Genomic DNA, 24,831 nt, shown 5'->3' on the forward strand with positions numbered 1-24,831 from the left:
TATGGACAGCACTTGTTAAGCACTTGTTTAGTCTTTTGACTAGTCAAAGCACTTTCACACTACATATAACATTCACCTATTCACACATTCACACTCTAATGACACAGCATCGGGAGCAATTTGGGGTTCAGTATCTTGCCCAAGGATACTTCAACATATTGCCTGGAGGGGTCGGGTTTTGAAGCACTGACCTTACGATAAAGAGGACAACCTGCTCTACCTCTGAGCCACATCACCTCTGCTGTGTTTCTGAACACAGTCTTAATTTTACTGTATTAAGGTTAGGGCTGGGGCGATGCCTCGACTCAATAGGCTGGAATATTTTGATGTATAAAGAATGTACTAGTTATAATATGTTGATGTATAAAGAATGTACTAGTTATAATTATATATGTTAGAGAAAAGTTATAGTGTTAGTGGAATTGCACTAATTTTACTGTAAGATATTTTGTTTGACTGCTAGATTTGAGGTTTATTACTGTAACAAAGAGTAACTGTTTTGTTACTCCTCCTGAAAGTGACTTGTATTTTACATTGTTTTATTTATTTTGCTGTTTGATTGGTAAATGTAGATTGCACTACATTCCTTTAACTTGAGTGGAACAAGCTCTTGCATTAATTAATTGCATTAATTTTATTTTAGAGAGACTTTATATCAGACTATAAAACACAGATTACCAGTTAAGACTGGGCTATTTTTTGTTGGGGAATAATGCCCTGCAGTGTATGACAAGTTTTAAAATGTTATTTTTGGTAAATTCGTTGTTATATTAATCGAGTAATAAAAAAATAATAGTTAGATCAATATAAAAAATAATCAATAGATTAATTGATTAATTGAAAAAATAATCGATAGATTAATAATTAAAAAAATAATTGTTAAGTGCAGCTCTAATTAAGGTCTGATCACACCAGAAAGTAACACATCAAAATTAATTTGCATGTCATATTCGGCTTTAGAAGCTTAGTGACACAGTGAGTACACTGGCTGGCCCAGCTGGTAAATAGCCAGTGCTGTCAAGCTAACCACTAACTTTCTAGTCTGCTGCACTGGTGCTGGTCAGTTACAATAGCTCGCGGAGCCCCTCCTGTTTTGTGTTTAATTTAATTTAATTCACGAAAAAGTTGTTGAGGGAGGGAAAAGGGGGAAAGTAAAGCTCTCTGAGCTATTGCGTTTGTTAAAGCTTGTCAAAGCTTGAAGCTCGTCAAAGCTTATTGGCTAACCAGACATTAAGTCCACAAAGTTTATTCAAAAGACATATTTGCACCATGGACCCCCAGATGTCATAAGCTGAAATGCCCTCTGAGGGAAATCGTTATTTGTGATAATGGGCTTTAGAAATAAAATTGACTTGATGACTTGACTAATAAGCTATGATAGCTTTCTCCATTTTTGATTCCCGTGACCTTTGAGGCGACAGAAAGCTGAATTAGTCTTGCTGTTTGTCAACAGCCTGAATTTACAAGTCAAAGTTCAACAAAACTGAAATTTGCATGGATTTTAAAAACATGCAGATAAATGTAACCCTTGCAAACAAATCCACAAAACATGGAGAATCAATTGGAATACTTTGAATTTGCTGCAGACTTTTTGTGCCCCTGCAGCAGGAAGAGCCTTGGCCAGTAGCATTATGTTTTTGGGTTGTCCATCCATCTTTCTATCCATCACATTCTTGTGAACATAATTTCTCAGAAACGCTATCAGGGAATTTTTCCTTTGTCACAAATGTGCACTTTGACTCAACACAGAAATGTATATTAGGATAACATAAGGGGAATGAAGTGATGACGTTTTATATCCCGAAAGTTAAAGGTAAACTTCACTGTGACATCATTCAGCATCCTAACTGGGGAACAGAATGGGAGATATTTGGTCAGATACTGAATTGGTGACACTAATTTTAAAACTGTGAAGCATACATTTTTTAGTATTTCTGCAGCAACAGCCATATTTAAAGAATTGTGTTCTGTCATGGTTACATACATTATGAGTCTGGACAGACATGGATGACAACTGGAAGTAGACTGGTTCACTTGTGCTTGTGCTTCGTTTTTTCTGTTTAAATGCTGGTGTAACCAGTCCTTTGAGCTGCTTTTCCCTCAAAAGCTTTTTTTTGATTGGAGTTTGATCCTATATGATGCCAGATGAATAACATTCTGTGTATTTTGGCAGGCAGTGGCCCTGCCTTACCACCTAGACCACACACTCTCTAGGAGCAGGGACAGCAGCTCTTAGTCATTAGGGAGAATAACTGATGACAGCCACTGTATTGTTTTACCCCAATGAAGTGCTGTGCAGCTGGAGCCTGCTGCTTGTCCTGACATCCCACAATGCAAAGCCCAGATGATAAAATAATATTCCTCCACAGAAAACAGTATTCACAGTGTGTAGTGATAATGCAGTTATTATCCAAGTGTTAGTGTGACAGCAATGGCAATATATTTCCAGTGTACAACACATGAGATCAGGCTCCTTAGACTTGCTGTAAATCATGGCTTTCTCTCTCTGTACATTTAAAAGACCAACATAAAATGATGAAAACTGAAAGGTGTTCAGTTATTCTTAATGAGAGTTAAATGTGACGTTTAAAGGGTTGTTTCACTCAAATTCAAAAGCAAAACTTTTCCACTGTGATATACAGCTAAGTCTTGAGCATAAAATTGGAGACAGTAGATTGACAAAAACAAACAACAACAACAACTAAACAACTAAACATCCACTTATAGCAAAACTTAAAATATAAGCCTAGTCCCAATTAAACACCCAGTCCCTTGTGTGTGATGACACATATTAACAAATGAAATCCTGTCTTAAATGGAAGCCTGGTCTGGTTGCCACGCAGTTCATTTTTATGTATAAAACCAGGTTGTTGGCTACCTGCCGGAGCTAATGTTATGTAACTGCTTAGATCATGCAAACAAATGAAAAATGAAAACTTTTGTCAATATGGACATGCTACACACATGGTTAGCTTAATGAACTGTTGAGTTCAATCATTCAGTTCATTTTACTGAAACAATGAGCACCAAAGAAGACAGCAGAATAAACAAGAGAGATGCAAAACCAGGAAATTTATTGAAACAATTTGATTGTATTTCCCATCTTCGCTGAGTAACAGTTATGTGTGAATGGAATTAATAGCCTGTCCCATTCAGACACCTGTCCCAAATATAGGCCTGTTTAGTTCAGTTTAAGCAAGTAGTAGCCCGGGCTGTTGAGTGAAGATTTACAGTATTTGCTTTTCCCAGACTTTATAGCTCATCTCACTGCTCGGTTTGCTTCAGCAAGACTGTCACATGCAGCTAAAAGTTGCACACCACAGTCAGTTTCCTTTGTGCCCACAGTTCTCCTTGTAAAACTATGAACTGTTGTTGAAAGCTCTGGGAAAAGCCAGTATGTTGACCTTAAGTATGCTGTTTTTTCTTCTTTTTGGTCAAAGATAAACAGATCTTTTTTTTTTTTGGTTTCATTTGTCCAGGGTTTGAGTTTCTGCCACCACTGCAAGATAATGGAGATTAATCAAACTTGGTTGATAGTTGTTCAAATCTGTGCTATTATTTATTAGGAGTTATGGGAGTTGGCTTTCCATGAGTTCTTTTTTTCCTCAGTAGCAACTCATGACTTGCAGCATCCACTCTGTGAACATATTTGTCTGGCCCAGGCTGACCCACAGAGTTCAGCCTGAGTGCAGCCTCTGCACAGAACTTTGTGCACATCATGGCCACCTACAAGAACACACACAACCACAGTACACTACCTGACTACCAGACTGCCTGTATTGCTGTTTGGGTCTCTGCTCACAGGGGGAATGATAGTATTGTCTAATAAGACTGATGGTTCATTTTCATTTCATCATACAGGTAGCAAATTAACGCCAGTGTGGGGCTAATTTTATACATTACCTGCCATTAAATGGTCTATTTACTTCTGCTCCGCATCAATCTTCCTCCACCAGCCATCATTGTCTTTCAAAAGTAATTTAATCTTAGATGAACTTCATTAACCCTTTTGGAAATACAAAAACGATTAATACATTTTAGTGGTTATGAATGTGCTGCGTCTCCTCTCTCTAGACAAGATGTTGACGTTGAATGTTAGAAAATGAGGGATTTACATTACTATAGAGGGCGTTATATTTATGTATCTTAAGAAAAAAAAACACTGAGATCCAATCCTGTTGTCTGTGGTGAGGCTGTGGGTATGTCTATCCAGTATACGTGTATTTGGTATGTATGTATAACATGTTGTTTTTTTTAGCTGCACGAAAAATGTGAAAAACAAAACAGTGTTCTGCATTCACAATATAAAATGCCATAAAGGTTTCAATCCTAATACATTGCCACCAACCCCACCAACAAATACTCATCCCGAATATTTTAGGGATGACTGTTTGTACTGTAACAAAAAAATTAACACAATGAGATTTTTGATTATCAGTAATGTGGATTTAATGACTTAAGTGGGTGAGTGCAAGAATTAGTACCAGTAGAACAGTCTGATAAGTTTCGAAAATTGCATCACTTTACAGTACTGCAACCTTTAAGATCAGGAAAAGACAACACGTTTCATATCATGACATGACGATATCCAAAATCTCAGACAGTATGTGGTCTCATATCATGGTCACAGGATGTATCGTGTTTACTGCCCAGCCCTACTCTCTCTGCTCCTCCTCTGCTGTTGCAGCATCTCTGTGTTGCACACAAAGACAGGTTTTTATGAGGTGAAGTTTAAGGCATGTAAGCTCACTGTCAAAAGGAGGTCAAAGGTCAACTGGCATCATAATGTTCTGCAAAAACACTTTAACAGCCTTTAGTCAATGTCATATCTCAGATGCGAAAGGGGAGACATGGTCAGATACTGAATTGGTGACACTGATCTTCTGTGCTGCCGGGGGAAGATGTGTGTGAAGCATCCATGATTTCATGGATTGATGATTGGATACCTCAGCTTGTTCTCAGACTGACTTCCTGTGTACTGAACCCTGCTTGTGAAGTAAAGACCTTTTCTTTTTTTAACTCTGTTTTTGTGCTGAGTCCTCTGTCTGTATGGCACTGTATGGGTGTCCATAGCTGCTGCAGAGAGCCATACCCTGCTACCCTCCCTGTCGTGTTAGTCTCCTTTGGATGTGATGTATTGCCCAGTGTGTGAAAGGTTAATTTCATTACCTCATTTGGTTAAACACCTACAGATGTAATTGACACAGGAACAGAGAATAAAATGAAAACTTGGCTCAAGACAACCTGCTTTACAGCTGCCAGGGGAAGCTTCCTCTCTGCTCTCAAAAGGACTCATACAGAGGAGGGCAACAGCATTTTAACAGCTGTAGAATATGACTGAAATGGCATTTATTGGCTTTCACACTTTCTGAAGCTAAAATACATTCTTCTTGTCCTGGTTCAGATGCACATGAAACTGAGATGATCATTTCAACTCAGAAAAGCACTCCAGTTTTTACACCTCAGCCCATATAAAAATCTATGAAATTGCTAGCTGAAACTTGTAATGGGAATTGTAATCTGTTTTTAAAGTGTTAAAGCATGAAGGTTTCTTATACGCAGTGCATTGTGAGATGATTAAATTTAGTTGCAGTGGGTTTCTTGAGGTCATGTAATGAAAACCGCTTATTGTCAGGCTCATATCATTTAATTGGTGGCTTGGCTTCAGCCCCCTGCCATTTCATTACAGCATGCCTGTCTTTCGTTTGCCCACATTGCTGTCCAAGACACCTGCCATTCCCTCTGCAGCTACTGGGAAATCTCCACATTTACTCCAAGTGTGTGACTCTGCCTGCTAGGCCCAGAATCCATTCATTTTAGACTTGCCTCAATTGCTTTTCGGTCTGCATTCCATTTTATTGTCCCCTGAAATCAACAGAGAATGGACTGTAGGTAATTTTCACCCAGATGAAGTGTGTTTCCAGATGGAAGGTTAAGGCACTGAGAAGTGTTTGAACAAGTGCGACACATAATTCCCTGCAGCCCCATTCATCTGTGATTATTAAAACTTTGCAGTTGATTGAAAAACTCTGGGGGTCTAGAAAATGTTAATTATACTAATCCTTGCTATGATTGGACTGACAGCTGCTGGAGCCCAGTTGGCATGGAGGCACATTTGCCATAATATACTGGTTCTGCAGCTTTTTTTTAACAAGCAGACATTTTGCTCTTCATCTGGGCTTTTTTTTGTTTTAGTTCATCAGGACCAGATGTATTGATATGTGAGTCAAAACTAGAGGGCAGAAATAAATTCATTGTGGGAAAATCTCTTCAGTGATTTTCCCTGTATCTGCTCCACTGTACTGCTCATATGGTTATATAAGGGTCAAGCAATAAAGCTTTCTCAGGGCCCATACGGATACCAATTATTAATGAGACCAGTAACCAAATTTTGGAATTAATATGCATTTACAATAAAAAATTAAATCTTTCTGTCAGTATTTATAATTTGGAATATAACAAAATCCAACACAAATGTTAACAACACAGTTGTTTAAATGCTTTTAGCTAATCAAAACTGAAATGTTGAACATCAAATACAGCAAGCAGCTATTTTTTATTAAGTCAAGTGAAAATTTAAATTAAAAAAATGAATAAATAAAAATAGCTCCCTGAGGTTTTACAAAGTAAAAGTTCCTCCCATGCTCACACTTGTGCACTCTGTGCACTTTTTAATCAATTAATTTTAGTCTATTAATTAATTTTAGCGATCATTAAAATAAAATGTATCGGCCCTGATAATCAAGTTGATCATCTGTTTTATATTGAAATCTGTATATTTCAATATACGATATTTCAATATAGCATATTGAAATCTGTCACTTCAATATACTATTATATATTGTATTTTGAAATGTATTATACATTCAAGTTCTTAGTTTTTGTGCAGAGAGACATATTGAACAATCACGAAAGATTACATAGAAAATTCTGGCTAATCCAGCGGATTTTATTACGGTAGTTTCGACCAGCATTCCCATTGGTAATAATGCAAATTTTCTCCCCAAACTAATTAGCCTACTGAGATGTAGCATCACATTGAAATCACTGAAAAAGTGCAAGAAACACAAGTAGTTAGATAATGACCCTGTTTTTGCCCGGTGCTATCATGTGTCTCTGGTGATGTGATCATGAGGAGACAGCTTCAAGTCAGTGTGTTCACGCCTGGGATTAGAATACATCTCCACTTTTCGAGTGACTATAATTGTAATTGGATCTCACTTCCTCACTCTGTATGCAAAAAAATGTGAATCATTTCCATTTGCAAAGACCAAATGAGTTGTTCTTGTTGTTTTGAACGGACCGGAGGGCTGTAGTGCTTCAAAGAGCAATCCCTTTCAATTCAAATATCCTGTATGTGGCAGGCGATTTAAAATGTCACAGGCTACAAAAGCAGGAGTGTCCCCATCATATGGGACGCCTCGCTACCGGACAAGCTAAACACATTTTATGCTCGCTGTGACCTCCTCAATAACAACTCAGCTGTGAAGTCTACTCTGCCTCCAGATGACCGGCCACTCTCAGTGACCACAGCAGATGTGAGAAAAACCCTGCTGAGAGTGAATATAAATACATCAGCCAGCCCCAACAACATTCCACACAACATCTCACTCTCACAAGAGACTATTCCCAACTTCCTCAAGACAGACATCACCGTCCCTGTACCTAAAAAGTCTGCTGTTTCTAGTCTTAATGACTACCGCCCTGTGGCTCTTACCCCCATCCTGATGAAGTGCTTTGAGAAACTGGTTGTCCAGCACATCAAAGACAACATCCCTGCCAGTCTGGACACTCACCTGGAAAATAAGAACAACTACATCGGGATGCTGTTTGTTGACTTCAGCTCAGCATTCAACACAGTCTCTCCCATGAAGTTAATTGGAAAACTGAACACTCTGGACCTTAGTACAACGCTCTGCAACTGGATATTGGACTTCCTCACATGCAGACCCCAGAGAGTTTGTATTGGCAGTCTCACCTCCTCTACATTAGTGTTCAACACCGGAGCCCTCCAGGGCTGTGTACTCAGCCCCCTCCTGCTCACACTGTATGTTTACCCATGACTGCATTCCCAAACATCAGGAGAACTCTATTGTGAAGTATGCGGATGACACCACCATCATCGGTGGTGAGAGTTCATACCAGGAGGATATCAACAGTCTTGCAGAGTGGTGCACAGAGAACAACCTACTGTTCCACGTCAGTAAAACCAAGGAGCTGATTGTTGATTTTAGAAAGAAGGAGCAAAGACACACACCCCTGTCTACATCAGTGGAACTGAGGTGGAGCAGGTGGACAGCCATAGGTTCCTTGGAATTACTATCACTGAGAACTAGTTTGCAAAATACAGTTTCCTGCAACTTTCTGATCTTATTGGTACACTGTTTCTGAAAAGTTAAGAATGTACTTTTTATGCTTGTCATAGCTGAGCCTGGAGGCATTTTGTGTTTTAGGGCTGTCTGTCTGTCCATCCCATTCTTGTGATTATGATATCAAAGGAATACCCTATCGAGAATTTCTTCAAATTTCACACAAACTTCCAGTTGGACTAAACATTGAACTGATTCAAATTTGGTTGTCAGAGGTCAAGGTTCTTGCAACCTCACATCTAGTTATTTTGAATGCAGTATCTCAAGAAGACCTTTATGGAACTTACTAAAATGTGGCACAAGCTTCCACTTAGACTTAAGAATGAGCTGATTAGAACATGTTCTGAAATTTGACCAAATGTCTCAGCAGATGATGATGAATCTTCTCTCTTCTGCTTGGAAATGGTGAGTTTACAGCTTACAGCTTTTGTTTGATATCCAGTGGAGGCAAAAAAAAAAGTTGTTCATGCCATGTTTACTACTATGACTATATCAAATGTATGCCACTGTCACAATGAATATCCTTCTGGGCCCCTTCAAACTTCAAACTTTATTTAGAAAAAAAACCCCTCTGAATTATCAAATATTTATTTTCAATGGACAAATCTGATTTGACTGACACAATTCTTAGTCAGCCCTCGTTTTGTCTTTTGATTGATTTAACCTGTAAGTATTTTACTTGCAATCTTTGAAAATGACTTAAAAAGTCAGATAAATGATCATGTCAGTAGGTTCTAACAAGTAAAACGTGTGTGATGCTTTTGCAAGATGCATGATCCCATCAGGTTTTGTTTTTCATAATGTGAACCTTGGTCCTATATGTTATTATCATTATGCATATAATGTACTAGTATAGAGGTACACTAAATGTAATACCACTGGAGAAAAAAATGTAAAACAGTGCAGTGTGATATTGATAAACTCCTAAAACACAGCAACCCTCCAGAGACAGCAGCATTCAGTATGTATGGTAACCACATTATGTGCTGTGGTCTCCTCCCACTCACAGGATAATGCATGTGGAGCTGCTGCCATCATTGCCCAGCTCTGACAACCCTGGCTCAGCACTTCAGTCCTTTACAACTGAAGCCAAATTCTAGAGAAAGCTCAGCTATCTCCCATCCTCAGATCATATCATTAACTGGCTTCTATCAGGCCAGCCATCTTAATCTTTGCAACTGTGCCTGTGACTATCTCATCTGTGCCGCTTGTCAGTGAGTTTACAGGGAAGTCTAATGCTCTCCTTCCCTCCCGTGGCTGCTGACAAAACAAGAAACTTCTAGTCCGAGCTTCTCCGCCTGTGCTCCCATTGTTTACGATCAGCCATTGATTTTGCTTTTGACAAAGGACAGGTTCATCTTTTTGTTGGTCTCACACTGACAGCTTATGATTTCCTTTGGACACGTCGTCTTGTTGTCATCAGTTCTTGCTTACTTTAATCCTTGTGATGTCCCCCCAACCTCCTTATTTCTCATCGGCGTTCCCCTCTCTGTGCTTGCTCTGTGTCATTTGAAAACAGTAGTGACAAAGTGGAACATCTGAAGTTCCAAGTGTCTCATCAAAGCAGCTTTGTAAAGGCGGGGGACCATTATGCCATTAGTAAAGGATTTGTTTCGCTTTGGTAGCTTCGTCTGGAAAAACACAGCATGGACGAAGGTGTCAGAGTGCTCCCTGTGCCAGTGTCTCATTCACCCACCGCCCTGGCATAGAACTCGATATAGCTGATAGATCACTCTCATTAGTTGAGTATTGAGCAACGGGAGCCAAAAAGCTGACACTTTGTGCTGAAGGGAGAGTGAGGAAAGACAAGAGCCCTATTAACTGTATGTTCTGAGTTATGGAAGACCTGGGCATAATGAAGGAGTCTGTCAAACCTGTAAAGGCTGACTGCCGCTTATTCAATTTAGCTGCTGTTGGAGCAGCTCTCAAGGTGTAGAGTCCCTGCCGTCTCCCTGAGTGGAGTTGATGGACGTCACAGACAGCTGCCCTCAGTGCTTCCCGCCCTTTCGAGGATAGAATTTTCCACCTTCGTTTTTCTGGTGAATTGAAGGATCTGTGAGGTTATGTGACTGCTGGGCTCAGACATGGCATTTTAAAGAGGCTGTGGTGACCCACAGTCATGCTGGCATCTGTCAGCACATACGCCTGGACACACATCCGCTCAAAGTTAAAGCACCAAATAGGTAATTGTGCTTTATTCAGCTTGTAATTTCCTGAGTTTAAGCTGAGGTTTATACGCCAGATTCCCACAAAATCGGATGGTCTGTGACAAAAATAGAGAAAAGGAATCTGGCAACTCTTGTTGATTTCATTTCCAAAAAATCCACTGAGATAGATTAGGATTAGCAGGAAATGTGGCGCTATGGGAAACAGGTTTTCCATGATGTTTTAGTTTGATGTAGGTTAAAACAGCTCCAAGGTATCAGGCATATTTTGACAGTGCCTAGATACCGCTGAAGTAAACCTTGTGCATTATTTAAGGGCTTATAAATGCACGTTCAGCAGTCTTATAAAATAAATGTGTAGTTATAGAAACTTTTTTGAATTCCTGTCCTGTCCTTGACCTGCTGGTCTGGAAAAGCAAAGAAGGCACTTTCACTACTTTAATTGGCAGCTTAGCTTTACACTGAACTGCCTTCACTTATGTATGAGGTGATTATTTAGCCAAATGTAATTTTGTGCTGTCGATGCAGTTTCATGTCTCATTTTGACCTGCACAGAAGTGCAGCTTGATGATTTTCACTTTAAGACTGAAGACTGAGGTTCCTATCACCAGGGCAAAATATTCAGACTATTAAACAGATGGAAACCTTTTTAAAGTAGGTCAGTATTCCACTTTAAGTTCCCTACCTCTCCTCATGAATGTTTTCGTCATTTTGTCAAAGTGAAAATTCCAGAAGTGTCAGGTATGTGCTACCTAAATTTCTCCACATGTAATCTTATTCCTCTGCCTGTAAACATGCTGTAGACTTGTTTTTCCCTCCACATGACTCTCAGTCACATGGCATCTAGCAAAATCAGCTTTCTCTGAACCCTGCTGGAGTTTCGATGCTTTGCACCCTCACCTGTCACCACCCCGTCAGCCCCACCCCCACCCACCCAACCACCAACCACCCCCTGTCCAGATAAGATTACTGTTTTTCTCCAGGAAGCAGCAAGATCATCCAAGGGCTGTCTTCTCTCTGATCCTGAACTTTTCCTCATTCATTCTGTCTCCAGGGCTGTCAACCAGGGACTCGTATCTTGTTTTGAGGTCACAATACACTGACACAGTCATGGGTACTTATCTCCTCCTTTTACTCGATCTGAATTAAATTAGGAGAAGCAGGCATGATGAGATGAGGCAGGGCTGTGCGGAGAGTCATTAAAAGCTTCAAACTGTCTGTTTTACGCCAGTATCAGCAATACATTTCTTATCTTGAAATTATTGGCTCCAAATTTGAGCCAAAACAGAGAACAAGTTACAGAATAACTAAACCACCAGACTGCTTTTTTTTTTTTTTTGAAAAGCAATATTTATGGATTTTTAGAAGTGTTGTTAATTGATTAAAGTCCAACTCTTGACATTTGAGTACAAAGTACGATCGAATGACTGGGCGTGTTTTACACATTCACATTCCACGGAGGAGCCACTCAAGCCAAGTGGAGGGTTTAGTTACTCTCTAACAGATTATATGCACTGTTGACTGCATAAAGTGTTGGGAATGGATGGATAGATGGATAGATAAACTGGCCTATATGGCCAAATGTAGATACCCAAACCAGTGTCCCAGTGTCCATATGTGATTCGACATCTTACTCCAAAATAGTTGTATATTATGGATATTAATGGATATTAATACGTCGTGGGAATATACTGCAGGCTAAAGGTATTTGTTCATATTCAGCAACAAGAGCATTAGTGAAGTCAGCCATAAGCCCCCCCTTCTGATTGTTATCAGCTGTTATTCAATAATATATTGCATTTAGAAGTTCAGGATAATTGCTTTTTCGTCAGCGATTATGGGAGTGGTTGTGGATATCTGCAACTTGTGAATCAGAGATGACTCAGCTTTCTGAGGTGTGTTTGTAGGTACACTGTAGTGTAGTTCAACAGCATAAGTCATAATTAGAATAGCAGAGCCAGCATGTAGTGTGTGTGTATAGCTGCGTTTCCACCAAGCACGTCAGTTCAGTTCAGTTCAGGTCAGGTCTGTTCAGTTCAGTTCAGTTCAGAATGCATTTTTTGCATTTCCATTGTGAAAATATGTGGATGGTATTCAGTACCTTGGGAACTGTTCCCATTTTTTGTCAACCCTCTGCTTGGGGTACATAGCACACTGATTCGGTACTATAAGGTGGAGCTTTAAACACTGCAGTCTGTTGATTGGTCAGCACTGTGTGTTCAGGGCTGAGCTGTGGCTGCTTTGACTACTGTTCATACTGTGACAAGTTTTTCATACATTAGAAAACTCTAATCATAAAATGATAGGATGTTTTTCAGGCTCTAGCAGCAGCTGGAGACTGAGAAAATATCATTTAATTCACTGGGCCGACTGCCAGCAACTTTTAGCGGGAACGTTGACTTGGAATGTTTCTCAGTGCATGAGATGACAACATATATCTATCCAACACACATTAACTTTCAGTATGACAACTTTGACTATTTCAACTGTTTTTATTGTCTCTCTTGGAGGATATATACTTTTAGTAAAGAGTGGATCTAAACATTTAAAAAACATGAACAAGTATGCGAATTTTGGGCCTTGGCCCATCTTCAGGTAATTGTATTAGGTGCTACAGACATGTTCAGCATCCCGAACTTTACGGAACTTGGTTACCTTGGAATTACACTTTTAAGAGACACAACAATGTATATGGTGGTGTTTTACTGATGGTCACATGGAAGTAATTTTGGTGTTATGCTTAAATATGTCATGCATGTGCTCATTTAGAAGTTGAGTTGTTTTCTGTTCACTCTCTTCAGTTTATTTCCCGCATACAGTTGCTGCATTAAGTGATAGGTATCAAGCTTTAAAAACATCTATTAATGTATTGTCTGTCTTTATAATGAAGGACAGCCACCCCACAGTTAGGGCCGTGCCTTTAAATGATTAAAAAAGAGGCTGTAAACACTTTGGCTTCAAGCTCTGGAATCACACATTTCTGGATAATTGTGTGAACATTTTCACACATGGTTTCCAAAAAAAGTTAGAGTCAGCCAGAATACTCTCAGTGTGGATATCCTCTGTGCTTCCTGTCCCTGGTTCACAGACAGCACCATGGCAGCAGCTTGCTGGTGTCAGATGGTCTTTCTTCATTAAAGGTTTACCTTCCTTCTATTGAAGACAAAACTTGCCATCCTGTTTGCTTTTCTCCATTAAAGTGCCACTCTGAGACTGCTGGGCGCCTTCACCAACAACACACCCATCTCGTGGCAGTCACATGTTCATTTGCTGTCTGAGGCGGCCCCGAACCACGGGTGTTCAGGCTTGATGACCAGCCCTCTCTGCCGGACAGGAAGGTTGGTGTTGTGTTGTTTGAATCCTGAGAAAATTTGGTTTGTTTCTTTTGAAAACATGGAGGAAAAGTCAATGAGCAACTTGGCAAGAATTATTCCCAAAAATTGAAAGAAATAAGTTGATTTAGAAATGTTTAAAAAGGAGTTTGGAAAAAATGTCCTGAAAACTATATTTGTGATTATCAAATCATTATTATGATTATTATTCCATATAGTTATTAATTACATGTATACAATTATTTTACATAATTATCATTATTTTTTAAGCATGTTTTTTCAGATAATTTCCATGTTTTTTGTGTGTTTTTTGTCAAGTTTCAAGTAGTTTAGTTTCAAGTAGTTTATTATGACTTTTTGGGTTACCTCTTGCTTTGTTACTATGTTTTGTTTTTATTTTGAAAGAGGTCAAGCCAAATTGCTACAGTTTTAAAGGGCCAAAGGGTTAAGGAGACTGTCTGTTCAGTAAAAAGATGCACGCATGCACACGCGCGTGCACACACACACACACACACACACACATACACATATATATACAGTAAAAAAAATGCTGTAAATTAAGAATTCTTTCAAAAATATAAATAATAATTGTTTATTTTTATCAATTTACAAAATGCAAAGTGAGCGAACAAAAGAAAAATCAAAATCAAATTCAAATCAACATTGGTCTTACTACCCTTTGCCTTCAAACCAGCATCAATTCTTATAGGTAAACTTGCAGTCAGGGAGTTTGTAGGATTATAGTCAGGTATATGATCAACCAATTATACCAAACAGGCGCTAATGATCATCAATTTCACATATAGGTTGAAACACAGTCATCAACTGAAACATAAACAGCTGTGTAGGACGCTTAACACTTGGTGAGGAACAGCCAAACTCTGCTACCAAGATGAGGTTGTGGAAGACAGTTTCATGTCACAGGTCATACACAATGGCTCTCCCAGACAAAGATTTCAAAGCATACTGGAGTTTAAAGATGTGCTGTTGAAGCTCTTTTGAAGAAGCACAAAGAAACGGGCAACGTAAGTGCAGCAGATGAAAAACACATCAAGCTTATTTATCTTTGAAATCAGAAGATGTCCAGCAGTGCCAGCTCAGAACTGGCAGAAACCAGTGGGACCCAGGTACACCCATCTACTGGCCAGAGAAGTCTGGCCAGAAGTGGTCTTCATGGAAGAGTTGTAGCCAAAAAACCATACCTCCAACATGGAAACAAGGCCAAGTGACTCAACTATGCACGAAAACATAGGAACTGGGGTGCAGAAAACTGGCAGCAGGTGCTCTGAACTGATGAGTCAAAATTTGAAATATTTGGCTGTTGCAGAAGGCAGTTTGTTCCGCTGGAGAGCAGTACAGTAATGAGTGTCTGCAGGCAACAGTGAAGCATGGTGGAGATTCCTTGCAAGTTTGGGGCTGCATTTCTGCAAATGGAGTTGGAGATTTGGTCAGGATTAATGGTGTCCTCAATGCTGAGAAAGACAGGCAGATACTTATCCATCATGCAATACCATCAGGGAGGCTTATGATTGGCACCAAATTTATTCTGCAGCAGGACAACGACCCCAATCATACAGTCAATATCATTCTAACTATCTTCAGCGTAAAGAAGAACAAGAAGTCCTAGAAGTGATGGGATGGCTACCACAGAGCCCCGATCTCAACATAACTGAGTCTGTCTGTGATTACATGACAGAAGGATTAGAGGAAGCCTACATCCACAGAAGATCTGTGGTTAGTTCCTTCAAAAACTGTGTGCAAGTGTACCTAGAAGAATTGATGCTGTTTTGAAGGCAAAGGGTGCTCACACCAAATATTGATTTGATTTAGATTTCTCTTCTGTTCATTCACTACATTTTGTTATTTGATGAAAATAAACTATTAACACTAACATTTTTGAAAGAATTCTTAATTTATACTATTTTTTCACACCTGCCTAAAACTTTTGCACAGAACCGTATATGCCACAGAAGTATTATTACTTTTTAAGAATTTTCTTCCAGGTCATGTTTTTATTTTTTATTTTTTGTTTTTTACTTTTTACTTTTTTGTTGTGTATACTTTTTTAAAATAATTTTCTTACACTTGCAAATATTTGGGCCTTTTCAAGTTGCTCGGTGCCCTCTTCCCATGTTTTGGAAAGAAATTAAGCCAATCTGCCTAAGTTTCAAAGGGTTAACTACCTTTCCTCGTGTTCAGTGCCCCATGTGAAAACAAACAGAGGTTGTAAGACTCAAGTATCAAATGAAAGTGATAAATAAAAACCACAGCAGTGTACACTGCTCATGTCACAGGAGCGCTGCGCCTGTGAGCAGATGTGTAATTTATCTTGATCCATTGTTTATACCAGGCAAGGGGATGTAACTCATAAATGAAATGGAGAGGGAAACCATGGTGCAACATGCAGAAAAGTTTTTAATTCAGACTTAAAAATACCCATCTTTCAAACAATGCAGGCTTGAACACAATTCCTTAAATCAACACACAGACGACTTGAATAGCAATGTATTTGGAGGTTGTGCTCTTTGTCAGGCAGCAAAGATTGTATAAAATTTTTTCTGCACATTGCTGTGGTTTCAGCACCCTATCCTCTTTGTGCTAGCTTTTGGCCTATTTGTGAATCCTGAGTTCCACTTTTCTGTGTGCCACTTTCATCCAGTGTAAAATAGATGTGATATTTGTGAGAGGGTGGGGTGTTGTGTGGGTTGATGTAGTCCACTGGATATCTTCATGGAGATGTCTGGTTCTTCAGGCTGCTCGTGTATCTGATGCAGTCACCTTTCCTGCCTTCTGCTCAAACCACATGCCGCATTTTGACTGTATTCCTTTCTCCTTTTTTATCACACGACTAAACTGAAGGGTGCAAGAAGTTTGTGGTATGTGACAAATCCAAACTGTGAGGAGTTCACTTGAAGGGTTTCCCAGGGTTTCCTATGCATTCATTTATTTGTGGTTGGCTGCTCAGTTATTCATTACACCACACTCTCAAAGTGCAGAGTGAACTGTTGGCTCAGACGGGGCAGCAGTGAAGTGAAACGTAACCTTTCATTGTGCTGGGTCTAAAAGTTTGCATTCACTCACTCTGCTTCTCTTCTCATCCATCAATCTCATCAGCTCTGACCGGATCAACTCATCATCTATTCACAATGCAACTCAAACTGCTGATTATGATTAGATTCACTTGCACTGTGTTCACAGACAAACATCCAGAGTATGCATTGAATGACCATCCAAACACACACACACACACACACACACACACACACACACACACGACAATTTTTTCGTAAAAAGACTGACTGATATAAAAATGTAGCTGTTCCTCTATTATGCTTAACCCTGTTAAGACCTCTTCACTCCTTTACCGGACACTGGAAAAGAGTTTTATGAGATTCATGTCATAGATTATTGTGTTAACCTAACCAAAATTTTAAAACATTTTAACTACTGCATTAGAACACTGACTATAGTGACCCTGAAACTAACAACCCGTAGATCAACTTTTGGTGCAGCTAGCTAACATTAGCTAATTGTCACTCACCTTTGCTTTGATGAAAAATGTCCTTTCTCAATATCCTTTACCTCCCAACCAGAATCATTACTGATCCACCCAAAATATCTGTGCAAACTGCCTGTACTCTCTGGACTGGACTGTACATTTCTATCCTGGCAGCAGTGTGAGGGGAGTGTTTCTCCACAGATTTATTCATGTTATCATCTCCATGGTGGAGTTCTGGCAAAGACATCACCATTTCAGTGATTGAAAGACTGGCTGCTGTTGTATATGGATCGCAGGTGCCCAAAACTTGGATTTTGTTCACATGACCTTGTTTTTCTTCTTTGGAGAAGTGATCGAAATATTCATGGCTTAAAACAGATGGGTTATTTGACATTATTTGACTGCTGCAGTTCAAGTATCCAGTATTGGCTGCCATATTGGAACATTGTATGTCACAAAGAACATTGCTTAAAATAGAGTTTGTCCATCACAGATGGCATTCAGTTATGGACCACTGAGCCAAACCCCCTGTTTTCCTGTCTGTCCATTTATCTGTCCCTCCTTCCCAACAACAGGACTTGGGTTGGGTGCTAATGGAATTCATTGTGGGCTTAAAAAGTAACAATTCTGTTTCATCTAACTGATGAACTTTAGGCTGCCAGATGGCCAAAGCTGTATCTTTTTGAGTGACTTAAGTTTGCAGCATTATTGATCAGTAGCTGCTCACATCTCCTCAACTGACTGCAGGTTTTGTTGGTTTAAATTCACTGGTGTAGAAATGTCACATTTTCTGTCATTCTATCTCTCAAAGACACTCGCACACACGTTGTGGTGCTCTGTCCTTGTGTCGCTGTCCTTGTCTTAGTCCTTGTGCTGACCATTGTGCCACTCTTTATAAGGCAGGTGGTTTTCTAGTCGGCGATGTGTATCTGTGGTCATTATCATAAGCCAGTTCAGCAGACACTGTGCAACCCTGTCTGAACACAGTGATATCAAAACTTAAGAAAAATGCAGCATAAAAGCTACAATGGATCAAAATGTGTATCACAGAGAAAGACACCAGGAGTAATTACAATGACACAGGAGATGCAAGTGATAAGAGAATAATAATTACACAGCTGACCGTTATTATAGGCAGTAGGGTGTGTTCAAAAGACAGATCTAAAGTCTGGATTTACAGATGGAGACGGATCACACAGATGTCCTGACACAAGCAGGAAGTTTTTTCTTTTTCCTTTTTTCCTTCATGCATCCTTTGGAATAAATGGACAGAACAGCAAAATTGCTCTGTCCTCAGAGCAGAGAGAACAGAGTCTTGTCAACACATTCTCATGCCAAGTTGTCACATGTTGTCGCATTGCAGTGGACTTCCACATCTATGTATTACACTCTAGGTATCCCTGCGCATTTACTCTTTATGTTCTGGGATAGCACTACCATGATATCAACAAATGCATATGTCGGGGTTAAACACAACACGTGGTTTCAGCAAATAAAGCACATGGCAAGCAACAATGGGACGTCAACTAAGGCACATGGTTAGGTGTAGAAAAAAAACATCAAATTCAGACAGGAAGTGAACACCTAACTCCTGCATGAAGTCTTGTGTTTGTTTGATCCATCCACTTCCTTTCATGCCCACTTTATAGGCGCCCTCACTCTCCTTATATTATGTTGTTACTGCAGCATTTCAACCTGACTCCATCCTGATGCATTTCATGCAGATGTGAGAGGTTTCATTGGGCTGCGTTTTTCAAGTGATGCTGCTCATCTGTGTATCATGCCACCACAGCAGGTGCTGTCTGGCTGTTGGCTAGTGTATGACAATACTGTGACCTGTTCCATCCGGCCACAGCTGACGTCAGGATCTTAGTATGAAAGCACTGACAAATCAGCGGTACTTGATGACTTTGGAATGAGAGTGGGCTGACTGTGTCTGCAGTTCATGTGTCTGTTATTAATGTGTCTGTGGTAACCACATTCAGCCTTGCTTGAACAGACTGTACAGGATCTTGCAGTTTTAGAAAATGTTTCTGTCCAGGACAGTTCTTGTGCCCCTATGGTTGATCTGCATGCAGAGTTGTATTTCAGGTTGTTTTTGCTTTTAATAACTGGAGGCAAAATGCACTGCATCAGAGTTTGTTGTGATTGTAGGCCAATGCATCTCTGACCATCTCTCCCGGTAGTTTGCATAATCGACTCTTTAATGCATCTTGGGTTCATTTCCACCTGTGTTTGATGTTTTTTTTCTATGATTGCAGTCCAGTCACCCAGGTGTTAATGCCAGCTGGAAAGGAAGTCCTCATAATGAAAAGGAACACTGGGATCTGAATCTGCAAATCCATTTCAGTCAGCAAAACTATCAAGCCCAGCCCTGCCTTAGCAGGCAGACTGACTCTGAGTGTTTCTGACCACCTCACTGCTCTGTGTCCTGAGACTGAGTGAGATGTCAGAGTAGAGATAAACTGAAGGCCCATCCCTGGGAGACGCTGGAGTTAGACACTGTGGACACCTCGTTCTTTTCAAGTCAATCACAGGACAGCACAACACTTCCATCACAGTGATTTATGCTGGAGCTGGACAGGGCTGCAGCAGCACGTGACTGCAGTTCTGATTGTAGATAAAAGTGGACTTATCAGTGATGAATGGAAAGCTGGAGGAACACCAGTTTAACAACATATCAGTCAGATAGCAGGCTTTGCACAGGGCTTCTCTTTATGGAATTTATGTACATTTTCATGTCGAAAAGGATTTTTAAGGAACCCATGACACAAAATACTGCCCCTTTAATGGATTTTTTTAAAGACACCGTATTGATCTATGTATAATATTGGCTTGATAAGGTATATCTGCAGTCATTTAGAAGTGTCTGTGATATTACATTTATTCAGCCATACTTAAGGCCTTGTGCAGAGAGCATCATTCTGTGAAGATGCTGGCACTGTAAAACTATAGTTGAAGAAGATTTCATCACGCTATGAAATGGAAAAGAATTACAGGATTGAATTGTTGAAAGAGTAAAGCCTCTCTCTTTTTATCGGGTCAAGGATAAACTCTCATGAGCTTATACTTTGCGGGGATGTTGAAGCTGTTGTAACAGCCTTCAGAGAAATAACAGACAGAACTTTATGGTGCTAGAGAGACAGAATTACCTCAGCTCTAAACAGTAGCCCTGCTGTAGCAGCAGACAGTGTGCGCGCTCTGTGTGTGGTAGCTGGGAGTAATCACCCTCAGCTCCACAGAGATAACTGTTAGCTGCACTGTTCCACTTCACTTCTCCTCCACTGACCCCTGTGTGAGACACCCACACTCAATTGTGTCAGTAGTGTCTTCCTGAGAGCTCCTGGACAATGGCATTTTTTATTGTAGTAGTGTTTTGATGAAAGAGTAGGACAGCATACTGATGACTACAGAGTGGAGCTTCAGATTCACAGGAGTCACCCTGCTGAGAGCAATTTTTTTTTGGCGATCTGCTACAGAAGTTAGCAAGTCAAAAAATCTACTTGCCATTCAAAAAGTTTTAGCGGCCAACTAGGTTTTTAATATACAGCACACTATCACAATGGTGGAACTGCAGGGGCCAGATGCATAAAACTGTAGATTCACGGTCAAAAACTGTGTGCACACAGAGGCAGAAACATGCAGATGCATTCTTTTGGTCAGACTTATTAAGCTGTGTGTACGCCTGATTCTGTTTCATGAATCTCAATCTTTGTGGCACTGAGCACACGGGCACAAGCCTCATTTCCACACCCACAGTTCAATACAAATGGACATAAAAACACCCTGAACTCCACCATCATTACACCAGTCAGTGAGTAATACAGTAAAGAAAGAGACATTTCACGGCTGTGTTGGATCAGCGAGGGTCTCCAACAGAGCAGCCTTCATTACACACAGCTATGGATATTTGTAGCGACTCTATCACTAATTCATCACATTTCTGCAAACTGTGCTTGTGGAAACTAACTACAGAATGCTCCACATAATGAAATTAAATACTTATAAACAGGGGGATGAATGTAAATAAAAATATTGCTGAATACTTAAAATTTAACTTTATAAATTCACCTTTTTTTACAGAACGCTGTGTAAGCTGCAAAAAATAAATAAATAAATAAAACAATCAATTAAAATGGAATGAAAAAACAACCTTAAAATAATGTTTTCTGTCTCTTAACTTATATTCAATCTTCTTCTTATCATCTCACCTGCAGCTCCCTCAGCTACAACTGTGTGTCTCCTGCTCTGAGGAGTGTGTTAGGTGCTCACATTCTCATCACACACTCCTCCTTTATAAATACCACTTTATATGTGGGAAAAAGCATACACGTGGTTTTTGTGCGTACAGATTGCTAATGCATCTGGCCACAGGTTTCCTGCCAAAGGGTGCACTAATGCACAAGCTGCATTTAGATATTTGGCTACTGGTGAGTGGTGGTAATTTGCCACCAGTGCTTTCTTTTATTATTATTATTATTATTATTACTATTACTATTATGTTAGCAAATAAGCTATACAAAAGAAAAAGCAACATACTCAGAGAAAACTGTTTTTTCTGAGCTAGCAGCTGAGAGGTTAATCGTTTACCATCACACCTGGGCTTAATTTAACACTGCAACATTTACATTGTGACATCTCAGTGTGAACAATTTTTTTAAAGGCATGGACAAAGCAAATATTTATGCAGCTAGATTTAGTGAAAAAGCTCTGGACTTTTTGGGAGATATGACAGAATATGAGCAGTTTTGGGGATTCTGTTGGAAGAAATAATCCCCCTTTAATAAACACAGATCAAGATAAATCTCAGTGAAGTTAACAAAAGACGTCAACCAAAGTTTCAAGGCAAAAGAAGAAAGCAAGCTACAATATAAGTATACGTGTCAGGTCAGGTTATGGTTGAAGTGCTGTAAGATTTGAACAGCTAAAGAATGAACAAGTGATTGTGAGTGACTGAATGAAGCAGCTGGTATCTGGCTTGATAATCACACTCAATTGCCATTTTGTTGCACTTCATTCATTTAGGTTTTCACTGTGTTCATATCAGCTGATATCTTGTGGTTTTATCCTAAGCAGGAGGTAGTGAGGTATCTGTCCCACTGTTTTCAGACATAAAGAAGCAGTTAAGCTTAAACCAAAGCTACCTTGTTATGCCTCCACACCAGTGACAGCCAAAGCCAGAGACATGTATGTTTTTAGGTCGCCGCCTGTACGTACGGACTTTCATACATCTGTCCATTTGTCTGCCCATCTGTCCGTCTGGCCATTCTTGTGAAGCAATATCTCAAAATAAAAATAAAAACTCAGGGAACATCTTCAAATTTGGCACAAACGTTCAATTGACTCATGTATGAATTTATAAGAATCTGGTTGTCAAAGGTCAAGGTCAAGGTGACCTCATAAAACATGTTTTTGATCATAACACAAGAATTCATGACCAACAATGTAAAATATGACTAACAGGATATAATGAAGTGCTGAAATTTTATGTCCAAGAGGTCAAAGGTCAACTGTAACATCATAATGTTCTGCAAAAACACTTTTCTATCCATTACTCAGCATCATAAGTCAGGACCAGAAGGGGACACATTTGGACAGATACTGAAATGGTGACACTAATCTGTAAGCTGTGCTGATTGTAGAAATCTTCTGTGCTGCCATAGGAAGATAAATGCGAAGCATTTGTGTTTTTACAGACATGGATGTAATCTGTAAGTGCAACTTGACTTAAGGCATACGACCGCATGGTGGGTATTTCTAGTTTACTACATGTAAAGAAATGATTTCGTGAGTAATGCCTTCAGTCTTATCCAAGCTTGTCATCACCATAGCAATGCAGCCGCACTCCTTAATGCTACTACACCAGTATAATTCTCGTTAATTAATAATTTCGTTGTGACATTACTCAACAAGACAGATAGTCTCACATAATAGCTGTAATGCACTGTATGGAAATTCGTTATTCATTCATTTTGATGTTGACATTTTGCTTTTGTTCCCTCTCTCAGTGCTTTCTCATAAGGCTGTCCAAAACCCCTGCTACCTCTTCATGGCAATTTAATGAGAGCCCCAAGTAACAAATCCTAATTTTGTTTGTTGCCTTTGTTGGGAAGGTTGAATGGCAACACTCACTAATAATGCATGTGAATATGACCTGCAGTCAAATGGTTTAGTATTCCAAAACCTTCAATGTTTTTACATGCTGTGGTTTGGAACCTCTGCATGTTGTTTTCTTCAACAACATAATAAACTGAGCACCAGCTTTTCAGCCTCAATATGCTGATCTTTAATTGTTTTACCACACAGTCACAGAAACATTTGCCCTTTGTTTGTAAAAGACGTTGACATCCTTGATATTCAAGTTACCCAGAGACTAGGATGGAGCTATCTATGGTTGTGTCACTCAGAGCGTTTTACCCTTCTTTTTTTTTTTTTTAGCTCTGTTTGAGTTAAACAGTCCACTAATTCTGCTCTTATCAATTGGTTTCCAGCCACAGCAGGAATCTTTTTTCATCTTTTTTTCGGTCTGATAAAAACATTTAATGCTACCCAACACCAAATGGTGGACAAGGTCAGAGACTAGCTGGTGAGGAGTTGATAAAGACCAGAACACAGACTTTTTTACCTGCATGTTCGCATCCCAAGTCGTCACTTGTTGCAGCTTTGCAGTAGATCTCTGTGTCAACAAATTAAGTTTTCAGTATTCTTCTGTGTCTACTACTTAATTCTGAGATGCTGCTACCATGATGTTAACACAAGCACACGGTGGGATTATTCTACACTTGATAATGTTTAGGCATCACCAGCACATGGAAACCAATTCACATGGACGTCAACAAACACGTTTCCACAGATGATTAGGATTAGGGGAAGGAGGCACATGGTAAGGCATAGAAAAAAAACATCACATTCACACAGGAAGGGAACACCTTGCTCCTGTATGACAGTCCAGGATTTATGCTGCAATGACTTCTTCAAGCTTAAAGATAAAGTTCAGTTAAGCGTTCATGTGATATGTGAAGACAAATAGTGTCTGAAATATTTGCTATTTCGTTGATAAGCCTAAAACAGAACATTGCCAGAATTGCTGTCTATGTCAGTCATGGTGATAATTGAAGAACATCTGGCAGCTCTGTTTCATAAAAAAATTAACATAATAAATGATCATAATTGGCCCAACAAGGAGAATTTCCAACACACCTGCAAACTATTCACTGCCAAGGCAAAATGTTCATACTAAACTAAGAAAATATTCACTGTCAGCAAATTTCATTAGTTTTCCTTCATTGTCTGCTTCTGGCATCTAAAGCATGATTAACATTTTACTGGTTATGTTGTGTTACAGTTATTTAGGCAACACAAAACACATTATTCAGGGAGGTCAGGGAAATAATTTTTAGGAGATTGTGTCCTTGGTTAATTACTGAGAAAGGATGTGTTAACTTCGGTATTTTGCTAAAGCCACA

General features: G+C 39.5%; 1 protein-coding gene across 4 annotated transcripts in view; it reads left to right on the forward strand.

The window, feature by feature from the left end:
- Nucleotides 1-24,831, forward strand: part of iqsec1b (IQ motif and Sec7 domain ArfGEF 1b) — a 274,407-nt gene that overhangs the window by 53,158 nt on the left and 196,418 nt on the right. For 2 of the 4 annotated variants that reach the window (XM_088082603.1, XM_088082638.1), the window contains exon 2: nt 13,735-13,872. The exons of the other annotated variants lie outside the window; for them this stretch is intronic. In XM_088082603.1, coding sequence (XP_087938729.1) covers nt 13,735-13,872 — 138 coding nt within the window. The remainder of the gene's footprint in view (nt 1-13,734; nt 13,873-24,831) is intronic. 4 annotated transcript variants of the gene reach the window in all.

Source organism: Plectropomus leopardus, chromosome 2, assembly GCF_026936395.1.
Source record: "Plectropomus leopardus strain MGB_pleo_1.0 chromosome 2, ASM2693639v1, whole genome shotgun sequence".
Classification (NCBI taxonomy): Eukaryota; Metazoa; Chordata; class Actinopteri; order Perciformes; family Serranidae; genus Plectropomus; species Plectropomus leopardus.